Below are 13,423 nucleotides of genomic sequence, written 5' to 3'. Positions count from 1 at the left end.
GGGGAAGTGAGTATCTGAATCTTTTAGTTGCCCAGGTAGGAATAGGAAAAAATTAGAAGGGATTAGGAATGGCTGCGGGATATTCAGTGTCTGGCACACCTGACTCTAACCACCTGGTTGCAGTTAGAAACTCTTCTTATGTTTTAAACTAGAGGCGAAATTGATGTGTACAGCAGCTAGCCAGATGGCTGATTTCTGGAAGTTATTTTTCTGGTGTGGCTCCATTGGAATGAGAAAGAAACTTTTTTTTTTTGTACTTCTACTTTTTGGTCCCCTGTTAAGAATAAGGGATATTATTCCTGGATTATTTAAAGCTGCTTATCAAACACTGTATATAGAAAAATGCAACTTCTAGAATGCACCACTCCAGTGGCTCTTCTAGGCTGTGTCTCTTCTTAACACTGATCTCATGTTTCAAAATGCAATGAACCACTGGCTTTCCTATTCAGCACAGAGTTGTTAAAATCCTGAAAACTGGAGCACCTGAAGAGATACAGACAGAGAAGTAATAATAACGAATGGGTGGGAAGAATCGGGCTGTAAGACAAAAGCTTCTGAGCCTTGAAGAAAGCAGCTCTGAGGGTCTGTGGAGCTGGTTTCCTTTCCTTGGTTGGTGAAAGTTCCATCTCTGTTAAGTGGGGATGCACAATGGCAGTCTGTGGAAATCTAGCATTTTACTGTTTGATCTTATACAAGAGGTTCACATCTGCACTTTATTTACTGGTAGCTCCTAACTCATTAACAAACTTTTTTGATTTTCAACACTATTGCAATTTTGCATTTCCATATTTTCGTGGAGATTTTCAATAGATGCTTTAGGACAGGTGAATCTGGTGAATAAACCAGCAGCCATCTTCCCTAGAGACCTCTGATGTCTCTAGGATGGAGATTCTCAATGTGTGAGCCATAGTGAACTATGGACATTTGAAAACTGCCATTTTAAAAAGGATCCTCATCCCATTGATGATTATACAATGTTGGAAAAAATAATAACATACTTCAAAAATACTTGAAAATAATAAAATATTTCAAAAAGTTCATGGAAAGATTCCTATTATCTTTCCATTCTATTCTTCCATGAACTTTATGAAGTACCCTTGTACATATTTGTGCTTCAAGATTTCAAATATATATAGAGATGTGAGAATATTTTTTAAAAATTTATTTAATGTGCTAATGAATGCATAGTAGCTTTCTGTTATTTTAAATTTTCTAATCAATAAATAGAAAACCGCAAAGACTATTATGTGAGGATTTGAAGTTATTTTTCTATTTTAAAAGGAGTTTATCTGTATACTCAAAATTGATTGAGAATCAACCCCAGTTCTTTTTAAGTTCTTTAATTAGGGAAATGAAATGGGCAGGACATAAATAACATTGTAAAATCTGTGGCTGGAGGTCCTTTTAGGAAGAGCACTGTATATACTGAAATTAATACCTACATGAACACCTGAGTGTTAAAGGAGAAGCTCATGGGGCATGTCGATAATGGACAGACTACGAGAGAGGGAGAGAAAGGGAGAAAGGCTGGGATGCTTTATATAACATAAAGAGAGAATTTTGACAAGGGAGAGACAGAGAGAGGTTATCAATAAAGAAAGGCTAAGAGGGCCCAGAAATAGAAGAAATGGAAGAAAAGGTCAGGACAAGTTTTCAAGGTATGGGGGATCAGATGGGGAGAGAAGCCGAGGGAGCATTACATCAAAAGGCATGTGGTTTTTAGAAACGTTAGTCTACTAGAAGCTCCTTATGGTGGATTTGACACAAGAATTTTAAGAATGGGCCTACCTAATATTCAAGTGCACTATAGCTCTCTTCACACCATCTGTAAAAACCTACAAGGAGCTTATGTGAATGGGACTTGAGAATGTGAAGGGAAAGGGACTATAACCTACGAATGGGTTGGAGCAGGGTTAAGAGAAAAGACCAGTTGTTGGAAGTGAAGGGCAAGAGTCCAGGGACAACAGGAAGTTGTGCAGGACGTCATGGGGAGAACCACAAGACTCCTGAGGTACACCGTGTGTGTTTGAGCATGGGGGCGGTGGGGGTGGCAGGGAGCAAGGAGGCATGCTGCTTTAACCATGTGGGAGCTGGAGCTACTTTTATTTTAATAGTAAAAGAATGGTGACCCCACCAAGCTGGAGAATTTGGAGACATGCCAGTGGAGTTTTCTAAGACTTCCTCATCCTGTCACCAGAACCACCACTTTCAGAAACTTTCTTGATTTCTCTACACTCATATGGTCTCCTTCCCAAGAATTCCTGCCTTCGTGGTACTCAGCACACAAAGGTTGCATGACATGGTGCCTGCTTACAGCTTCAGATTCCTTTGTCATTCTCTTTCCCTGCTTTGGATTCTGTGATCCCATCATACCCTGAATGTGCTACTCTCTCTTCTCCAAACTTGTACACAAGTTCCTTCTTCTGCTTAGAATGCTCTGTAAACCCATTGCCTCAGTTATACCGTCTTGACTCAGCTTAGCCACACTGTCTTCCAGGCGTCTTCAGGAACTGGCTGGACTTTCCCCTGTGCACGACCACAGGCTTGCGTCTCTCGTCACCTCCTCCATTATAGGACCCCTGATCCTCGCCTCTCTCCCCAGTTGGCAGTATGCATCTGCACTGCATGGATGCCTCTTGTTTACCGTTGAACTCCAAGGCCTAGCATCATATATGATTCCTAGCAGACACTCAATATTTGCTGAATGATTATCTTGTAGCATTTAGATTCTTATCTTTCTGATGAGTTAGTAAAATCTATAGACAGAGATAGTGTCTTAAATTTCTTTCTTACCCTGTAGCATCCAGCACTGTGCCTCTCATATAGCAGGTGCCCAATAAGTATGAGGGTACTTCAAAAAGTTCATGGAAAGATTTCTATTATCTTTTCATTCTATTTTTTAGGAACTTTTCGAAGTACCCTGGTATTTGTTAAATTAAAATCCTCTTTAGTTTAGTTCAACAAGAGCTTCTGCACTCATTTACTCATTGAACAATTAAGCATGTGCTATGTACCAGCACTTTTGGGGCACAGATGACAGACCAAAATTCATCTGGGTGGTGAGCTCAATCAGCCTTGGTGGTTATCGTGAGCACTATGTTAAGATGGTTCCAAGGCTGCATCTGGATCTGATGGTACAAGGTGGCAGTATTTGTGCCACGTGTATGTGATCCTTGATATATAGGCTGGAAATATAAAGAAAAAGGCATAATACCTTCCTCTTAGCAACTGCACAGAACTCTGATAAGTACGAGAATATATATTTTATTCAGGAACTTGTAATCTCACAAAAAAAGACATGTTACATGAGAAATTAGGGGACTAGCTAAAATAGAATGCAATCAAGTTCTGAAACAAGTGTAACTGGTACCCAAATTCACAGATCAGACTGCTCAGAAAGTAGAAGCAAAAGCGCTGGCTTTGATTATTGGACAAGAGGGCAAAGCTGTGCACTGGATTTAGGATGCCACGGTTGTGATTCCTGTGCTGCCACCTGTTATCTGTGCTACCTGGAGCAAGTCACTTTGCTTCTCTCCGGGAGGAAACTGGGCTTAATGCTACACGTACATTGTGGAATCTGAGTACCTGATTAGTTATCAGCTAGACTTTGACAAGTCCCTTAACCTTTCTGTTCCTCTGTGTCCTCGTTCATAAGATAAAGATAATAATTATCATCTACTTCATAGAGTTGTGAGAATAAGAGAGATAGAGGAGTGCCTGGTACATGGTAGTAAGCTCTTGGTAAATATTAGCTGTTGTTTTCTTACCCTCAGTTTCCTTATCTGTGAACTGGGGGAAATATTACTTCAGTGGGTTGTTTTAGAAACAGGAAGAGATAACAGTAATAGAAGCTCTTGGCCTACAATAATCATTCAGCAAAGGTTCATTTAATCTGAATCTATGAGGTGAAATCTTTGTAATATGAAGGTAAAACTTTGAAATATTCTCTCTCAGTGACAGCAAAGAAAATAAAATGATACCTTGTTTCCAACATAACAATTGTGCCTTTTCATGAATTCTTGAATTCCTGTGTTTTCAAAATTGGCAGTACCTACACAACTGGGCTTGCATCAAGAAAAATTCTTCCTGTGATTTTTGCCTTGGGGTTTCCACAGTTTAGTCTCCCAATGAAAATGAACATTTTATTAGCTTTGGATGATTGCTCACCCTACAAATTGATCCTAAGTGTCACTTTTTCCCTCCTATTCTTAAAAAGACTTGCACATCTGAAGCTGAGATGTCATTTCAGGCAGGTTTCTAAACTAGTGTTGCACACAGCGCCCAACTCCAGCTTCCATAAAGTGGAGACTGGTGTGTGCAGAAGCAAAACATTTTGTACGTACGATATAATATGGATCCCACTAAACGTCCCAGAGACAGTGATGCCAGGAGAACTGAGTCATGAGTTGTCTAGGAGTTGTCTGAGTAACAAGTACTTCCAAAGGAATCACAATTTAACAGTTTGAAGTTAAATTCCACTTGATTTGCTGAAGGAAAAAAGTATTCCTATAAGCCAAACAAAGGACTGGAGCTTTCTCCCTGATATTTTGGCAGAACAGTATAAAATGAGTCATTGTTCAAAATCATGAAAGATCTTAAACTTAGAACAATGTGATAAATTTTAGTCTTATTACTTACACCTAAATTGTATAGAATAATTAGTACATTACGAGGCATAGCCATTTAGCAAAAGCATAAATGAGTGTGCTATGACATATGATGGAAATGACCAAAGACAAATCAGAAGAAAACCCACATAGATTTGTAATTTATTATGAAGACAATATATTTGCCTCAGTTTCAGCCAGGAAGAATTTTGGAGGATTTCAGGTTCTTCGACTTTAAATGAGATTGGTACTTTTTGAGGGAAGATGGGGTGAGAAATCAGTCATCCTTATCTGGTATTTGGGAAGCCAATTCCAACTTTTCTTTTTCTCACCACCATAACTCAGTGTCTTTTAAGTGGATTACTTTGTGTTATTTTATTCAATAACTCACCCTTCTGGAGAAACAGTTCATAAGAAAAAAAATTGAACTAGAGAGCTCCAACTCTGATCAGCTCAAAAATCTTATAAAACCAGTTTTTGCTCATATACTCTGAATAAATAATTGCTTCAACTCCTAGAAGCCAGAGCTAATTGCACACTAATAGAGGGCCATTTGGAGCTCTCAGAACTTTTCAACCCTGAGGCTAAATAGTACTTCTATTGAGAAAATGCTAAGTATGAAACCATGTTTCAAGAACTAAATATTCTTGAATGAAAAATAAAATCCCATACATCTACAGCAATTAAAAATTACATTTTAAAATTGGCTGATTCACCTTTTATATACACGTGTAAATTTGAGTTTCCTTAGGTTGCTCCAGGGTGAATCCACTGTATTGTGAGTTCTGTTGCTACCAGTGAGTGTAAGATCTAGACCACTAAAAAGCACCCCCTGGAAAATTCACAAGGAATATACTTCATGGGCTCACACTAGGGTCCTATCAGCTACTCCAAGCTGTGTTCCTGGGATCTCTGTGGTCTCTGCAAGGGTAGTAATTTGGCAGAGAGCAGGGTGATGTTGAAAATATTTAACTGGGGCAAAGGCAGCAACCTATCAGAATGGACACGGGCTGCAAAAACCAGTTCAGGCATGCTGCTATGTGCCAGCTAGGCTCAGCCGGCCTGGGTTGGCCCCACCATTTGGCTTCCTGCTCCTGAGCTCACTGCTCACTTCATCCACATTTTCCCAGCCTTGCCACAGAAGGCTCCCACCAATGTGTGTCTGTGCTACGCCAGTGGCCAGGAGGTGGTCTGTGGCACGTGGCAACCTCTCTGCCCTCTCTGGGTGACAAGTCCCTAAAGAGGAGCAAGAGCACTGCTGTGTGTGCCAAACATCACCTGGAGTTTGTAGTGAAACAGCTCCCACCATGTTTGTCTAGAGCCTTCTCTCTCCCTAGGTGATCCCAGAGGAGCCATCTGCCCAAGCCTCACTTCATGAAAAGCCTTAAATTTAGGCTTTTGATTTGATTTCCAAGTTAAGTTAAATGTACTGTCTCAGAGATATGCTGACTGGATTGAAAAGACAGATGTTTATCTTTAAATCTTGTCTCATTACTAGACAAAAGAGCCTATAGTCCTTCATAAATTAACATATCTATAAATCCTGTCCTTTCCTTGGGAATATCATAATTCACACAATTTTTTGTTATCAGTCATTGATTTGTTAAATACATATGTTTTCGAAGCACAATAATTTTTGTCATGGGTTTTAATACTTGACTTTTTAGTACATAAAATGCCTGGGGAAATAGGAATGGCCTAGTGTCTCACAGATTCTGAGAGGCTCTGGCCCCAGGCCTGGGTGGGCCCAAGGTAATCGGCCTGTTGTTAGAATTCCAATTCTCACATCAAAAGCTCTGTCATCAGGTCAAGCTGGTTGGCCTGACTTTCTCTTCCCCGGGGATGAATTTGTTCCCACAGTTTCTTCAGTCTCTTACAAGTGCACTTCCCCTCAGGCTGCCCAAGGAAGCCTGAGAAAGCAGGGCCTGACTGAATTCAAAAGGCCCACGTTAGGCAAAACCTGAGAGAACAACACTCAGTAGGAGCCTATTGATGGTTCCATCTTACATGCAGGCCACCTGCTCAGGTTCCATTTGTAAAAAGGAGTTCATGGCTTTAAAAACATTTGAGGACAATTGTCTTAGGGTGTTCATCTGATTAGTGGAAAAGCGTATTTTCTAAATCCCAGACTGTGGCACCCTCAGAGGGGAAGAAGGGCGGCCCTCTCAGCTGGGTCTGTGAGTCCAGTTCTCAACCTTCTGGGTTCCAGTACATTCCATAGCTGGGTCTGCAGTGCTGAGAACCTGTACTCAGACTGTAAATATTGTCCTGGTTTCTGACATTTTGGGAAGACAGGAGAGAAAAAAGTAGTGCTGGTGGTAAAGGGAGAATGAAGAAAACTCTCTCCCTAGCCAGTTGTTTGGATCATGGAATAGGGAAAGCCTAGAACCTGAAGACGAAGGAGCAGACATCAGGCCTCCTGGGCCAGAGGCCACCAGAGTCAGTTCTGCACCAGCCTCTGTGTGAACTTGGGTCAATCACACATTTTCCAGCCTCACGTTCCCCTCATGAGAGATGCTCCAGTGTTTTAGTTTCTCACTTTACCTGTTGTGAGATCTGTTGTCAGCTCTAGGTCCCAGGATTTCAAATTAAGCTCAACCCTGCCCTACAAGGTCAAGTAGAACACATCCACGAACATTGAATAATTTACTAAAAATGTACCCACTTTGAGTCATAGCTTCTTGAAAGTGAACTAAGTTCATTATCTTCTAGTCATTAGAACAAAGCATTCTTTTCAGTTAAAAAGGGGTTGGCCGAGGAAGACCTACTGAAATTTGTCATTGTGTCCCATAATATTAAGGGGGATTCAATCACAGAACTAGGGTTTTTGTAGTGTTTTGTTCCATTTTTCAGTACCTCATGATTTAATTTCCTTGTGATGCGTTGTATAACTCATTCCTCCTTGTGCTTTGATTTTTCCATCTACAAATATAGAAAAACTTGCTACCTTCAAATGCAGAAATATTGTGATAATTATTGAGCTTTTATTAAATACTCCAAATTTCCTGAAAGAAATTATAGAAGTTTAAAATATAAAAAAACCAAAAGGAATATTGACAAATATTATTTCATTAAACCTCAACATTTTTGTAAAACAGACTAAGGTACAATATCAATATTAATGAATGGAGATGTTAAGTAACTCATCAAGATACACAGCAAGTCTGCACTATGCACTCATTTATTCATATATGTGTATAATTGCTTTTGGATGCCAAGAGATGTTTAAGGTAAATTAAGAAACTTAAAATAGTATAGTAAAATGTTTCTATTCCTCTAAATGTAAGCTATATATAGCACAAATCAAAGTTGTATTCATCTGAGATTTTAGGGAAACATTTTCTTTTGCCTCCCAGTACAAGTTTCCCTTACCTGCTCTTAGAGAATTTGGGAGCCAGGGAGCAAGCAAGCACGTAGGGAAAGGAGCAGCTCTACATAAGACAGGGCTGGGCCCTAGTGAACCGAAGATCTCAGATATCCACTCTGGACTAGAAGTGGAAAAGCAGGAGAGGGCTGAGCAGGGGGCAGGAAAGGGAATAATGAAGGCTTCTCCAGCCCCAAGAAGGAGCCACTTTAGGCCTCCACGTGAGGGCTTGTGGATTCAGTTCCAAGTTCAGACAAACCCATAGTGCGAAAATGTCAGTATATAGATCCATTCCAAGGGAAAAGCAAATGCCTTCATTTAGTGTGTTGGATTTCTCATGAAATTCCAATATATAGCTTGGGAATGTAATATGTGTTTAGGTGGAGCAGAGCTGAAGAAACTAATACGAAGGAGAGAATTACTGGTGTTCGATTTCATTTCGTATAATAGTTACTTTCTATTCCTTTGAGAACAAATTAAATGAACAGAAAAAGTCACCAAAAATTTGGTGCAATGCGTTTGTAAGAAGTGTAAATGTAGAAGTGAAGACAAGCCTTTGGGTTAGCAAATGAATTAAAACTTGTCCAAATTTCATCTCTGGAAAGAAAAAGTGTTAAGCAAACCTCAGTTAGAAAGACCAGTTTTAAAGAAAGCAGAGCAGGTGAAGCAGGCGTTACAGGCTCTGCATAGCGCTCAAGTTCATTACAGACATGCTGGGCATTTTAAAAGAAAGTTGTGTTCATTGATTACATAACTAATACTTTTACGAGCCCTACTTAAAATACTGATTTTTAAAACGGTGGTTATAATGTCCACTTGTTACATAGTGTCCATTTGAGACAGTAAATGGAAAAGTATGTGTGGTTGTTTACAAATGAGACTATCTTGCCGGTCATTTCCAAAATGAGAAAGATTTATACATTGTATTATGTAAACACAGTCCACGGGGGCCATCATACCAGCCGCGGGTGTGGAACTCACACAAGGTGCCAACAAGACTTCAGTTTGCACGTTACAGCTCCGAGTCACTCCGCGTCCCCCAGACCCTGTCCCCTCTGCATGCATCCGGCGCTCTCCCATGCGCACGCGCGTGCACACACACACGCACACACACACACACACGCACACGCACACACACACACACGCACTCCCGAGGGAGACACCAGCACAGCTCGTTCCTCTCGCCGGTCACCCGAGCCCCGCAGTCCCACTTTACCTCTCGCCCAGGGAGGATCCCGGCCGCCGCCGGCTCTGTAGCTGCCATCAGGCTCCGCCGCTCCCCGCTTCTGGTTCAGCAGACTGGGGCCCTCTGTGTTTTCAACAGGTACCATGGTCACGTAGAAGTTACAGCCTCTCCCTCGCCACCAAAGCACCCCGACCTCTCCCGCTGACAGGAGTGGTCACTTTCCCCATGGTCGCATACTAAAGAAGAGTGGGAGGAAAACTTCGGGTAAAGCCCATGTAATATGTAACCAACTTTGTTCCTATTTCCGAAGGCTTTGCCCTTTTCGGTGACACAGGCTGTTGCTATTCCAAGCAGCCTATCACAGGCAGGGGGAGGGCCGTGTCTCGGAGGACTGTTTTTGCCTTTAGATGCAGAGTGGGAAGCAAAGGGTTAAAAGGCTTGGAAACGGGAGCTCAGACACAGCGTTTGGCCATGAGCTAGGGGTAGCTCTTGTATTCCTCCACCTTTGAAAAGAGGGAAAGAAAAGAAACATGCAGATTTAAATGCAAGCTGAGAGTGGGGACAGAATACTCACAGATGGTATCAGTTGCAGAAAGAGGAACAATTTATGCAAAGACATACCAGAAATAAAAGTGTGTCAATTTTTCAACAAGACTGTTATTCTAAGAGTCATGACACTCAACCAGCTTAAACAAAGCATGTAACATCTTTGTTTCAGCCTGTTTTTGATCTCAGTGAATGGCTTATCTACCTATCTCCAAGGCTGTCAGACAACTAAGGCCTAAAAGCAAGAATATACAACTTAGAATGCTTAGATTCTCAAGACTTTTTATATCCTGAGATTATAGCAAAGTAATCCATTTTTAATGGATAATTGCCATTAGACGGAGAACTGATCCTTAATTTTCTGTCAGATTGCATATTTGCCTCGGAAGGATACTCACAATTGAGAGAGGCCAGACAAAATGACCAATTGTGTGGGTGTGATGGTCATATAATCTGAAACAAAATCAGGGCATGAGAGAGAGAATTTTTTTGTTTTGTGAATATATTTATGTAAAAAGTTTTACAGAGTTATGATATGTTAATTTAATTTATACATTTAGCAAATCGTATTTATCGAAAAACCTTACGGAAGAAATTGAGATCATCTTAGAAAAGAATTTGGAGTAAACACTAACATTTATGGAACATTTACTATGTGCCAGAAATTGTGGTAAGGGCACTAACTCAAATGATTCTTTTGAAAAAACTTGTGAGTCAGGTACCAATATTATAGAAGAGGACATAAAGGTTTAGTAATTTGCCTAAAATCTCCCTGCTAGTGAGTGGTGGAGCTGAGATTATGAAGCCAGGAGGTCTATGACATAACTCTCCTGTATCTTAGCTTCCCAGCCTTGTCCTTCTCTGATTTTCTTGGCCTCCTACACTTTTTAACTCTTCTTGACCTTAAGAAGATGCCGTGAAATATGGCTTTTAGTCCCAGCCATTCCTCTGGAAAGGGAATGGAATTTGTGCTTGTACAGACAGAATTTACTTACTTTCAGAATTTTGACTAGATCATAACAAAGCTCTAAATTAACTTATCATTTGTACGTTTCCTTTACTCATCACTAGATATTTCTGTATATTTCTTATCCTTCAGGGAATCAGGTAGCAAATGGAAATATATAATAATTCAACTAGTATTTATTATGCACCTGTTGTATGTCTGCTGATAGTGCTGGAAAGTGGAAGGCCTCTAAGCATAGCCCGGTCCCCTTCTGATTAAGAGGGTAAGAAGTTCAGAATCCCATAGATCAGCTTTTTCCAACTAAAGAATGTGTAATGCAACGATGTTTTAAGCAACTGCTTTTATTCGTTCCCAGGGTGTGTTGTGATTGTAGGACTAGCAGTTTTTATCTGTGAGACACACATATTTTTAATCAGTTCTCCAAAATCTCTTGGCTTCTACCTTTTTTTCTACTCAGAACCAATGACCTTAGTGTGGGGGAGGAGGGAGGGCAGGAATGCTCTTGCCATGGGTCAGTTTTATAATTGCTTTGTTTAGTGATCTGTGTCTCTGGCAGCTTCTTGATGCCGTGGAAGTGTTGGGGTGTTCACTGTAGTGATTGACTAGGAAGAAGATAAACCTAATTCCAGAATACTTTACTGTGGTTAAAAGCAGTTCAACAGTTCTCTCTGCTTTCTGTAACCAAACTGTACAGGAGGTCCATGGGCATAAACCAACCAGAAATCAAAAGGAATAAGCAAACAATGCAACTGACGACGTTGCCTCCTGGTGCACGTAATTCTGTTCTTTGTTCCACTGTTGACCTGGCATGGTCCATTGGCTGTCTCAAGCTCTGTTCTGTGCTCACTTCATTCTCAACCCTGAAAAGTTTAGGGGGTGAAACTCTTTCCACCCAGTCTAGAGCAGGATATTCTCTCTGCCTAAATTCCCTTAAGAACCCTGTACTTTTTCTTCAGTATTTTGCATACTTATAAAGTACTTATTATAGTTATGTGCAGTGATTTGATTAAATCTACCTTTTCTGCTAGATCGTAAGCTCCTTGAGAGTGTGAACCATGTCTGTTTTCTGTATTATGATATTCCAGGTGCCTGGCACAGAGTAAATAGTAAATATTTGCTGGCTAACAGACTGATCCCTCTAAATCCAATAAACTTTAGCATTACTAGAATGTAAACTCCAAGAGGGCAGGCACCTGTAAATTTGTCTTGTACATCCACTCATCTCTATATCTCCAGCTCCTAGCACAATACCAGGCATACAGTAGACATTCAATAAATATTTGTTAAATGAGCGCTCACAAATGGAGCTTGTAGTGATCTAAATAACTACTCAGTTTTTAAATATCAAGGCCCATATGACAATTGCCTATAACACTTTGTCCTTCCTCTCTACTTTCTGCAGTTTGAGCCACTACCATCATTAAAAGCTGCTCCTTCACTCGAAGGATATATAATCAGCAGATGTAGACAGATAGTTCATTCTCCATAACCCCAATCATTTTACTATATTCTATTTTAGACCACTGCTCATAGGCAATGCTACCAAACCCAAAAACACTTACCATGGTTTGCAAACTGACAAAACAGGAGAGGATGAAAGAGAAGGCAATCAGCATCATAAGGCACATGAAACCTGTTATATATCAGGCCTGTTTCATGGCAATTTTTCTAAACTTCACAACAACTTTCTAAAGTAAATACTATTACCTGCATTTTGCTGAAATTGAAACTGAGATGTTTATGAAACATACCTGAGATCAAAAAATACTTTCCAATTTTGTATTATAAAAATTTTAAGTCACAGAGGAAAACCTAGATTCTATAATCAACATTTTATCAATCTGGATCATCACCTGTCGATCTGTATACCAATCCCTCTTTCTCTACCCATTGATTTGTATTAGTTTTTATGCATTTCAAAATAAATTGAAATACTTCAGCATGCATATCATTAACTAGAGTTCAATTTTGTTTAGGTTCTTATTTTTGTCTTTTGAGAAATTTTACATATGAGGTAGTACACAGATCTAAGGGTGCCATTAGATGTGTTCAGGAAAACACATACACAGGTACAGGCCAACATTCTATAACATTACAGAACATGACTGTCATCCCAGAAAGTTCCTTCATGTCTCTTCTGAGTAAATTCCCATTCATCCTCTAGAAACAACGAATGTTCTGATTTTTTCTACGTAGATTACCTTTGCCTGTTCTAAATCTTCATCTAATGGAACTTTAGAGTATGCACTCTTTTGTAAGACTTCTTTCATTACTCATAATTTTGAGATTAATCCACGTTTTTATGTATAATAGTCCCTTCTGTTTATTGCTGAGTAGTATTCCATGGGTAAATATTCCAGTTTATCCATTTTCCTATTGATGAACACTTGGGCTGTCTCCAATTTTTGGTTATTATAAATAAAGCTGTTATGAGCATTTTTGTACAAGTGTTTTTGCAGGACATAATGTTTCAAAGCACAGTCGTCCAAATCCATTTGGTTCCAAAACCACATGCTTTCCTTTACACCCTGTTGCTTCTCTGCAGTGCACCCTACTGCACTAATTTGATGTGGAATGTACCTCCGGTGGTTTTATTCTAAAATAAATTCATTATGGTCTAAACACAATGGGGAAATATGATCTTTAGACAACCAAAAAAAATTTCAGATACAATTTCAGTTCTTTATTAACCATATTCCCATAAAATATTCATCCTGATATGATTGTTTGAAGAATATTTATTATTTCACCTT

The 13,423-nt window shown here is 39.8% G+C and overlaps 1 protein-coding gene across 1 annotated transcript in view; it reads right to left on the bottom strand.

Moving 5' to 3' along the window:
- The window catches only part of SLC2A12 (solute carrier family 2 (facilitated glucose transporter), member 12), a 54,552-nt gene extending 45,091 nt beyond the window's left edge, over positions 1-9,461 (bottom strand). The window contains exon 1 of the mRNA XM_008580411.1: positions 9,188-9,461. Within this exon, the coding sequence (XP_008578633.1) occupies positions 9,188-9,302 (115 nt within the window). The 5' untranslated portion in view covers positions 9,303-9,461. The remainder of the gene's footprint in view (positions 1-9,187) is intronic.
- Between the last annotated feature and the right edge of the window lie 3,962 nt (positions 9,462-13,423).

This window comes from Galeopterus variegatus, unplaced genomic scaffold, assembly GCF_000696425.1.
Source record: "Galeopterus variegatus unplaced genomic scaffold, G_variegatus-3.0.2 Scaffold85, whole genome shotgun sequence".
Taxonomy (NCBI): domain Eukaryota; kingdom Metazoa; phylum Chordata; class Mammalia; order Dermoptera; family Cynocephalidae; genus Galeopterus; species Galeopterus variegatus.
The sequence above is the reverse complement of the archived record's forward strand: the minus strand, read 5'-3'. Positions and strand labels throughout refer to the sequence as shown.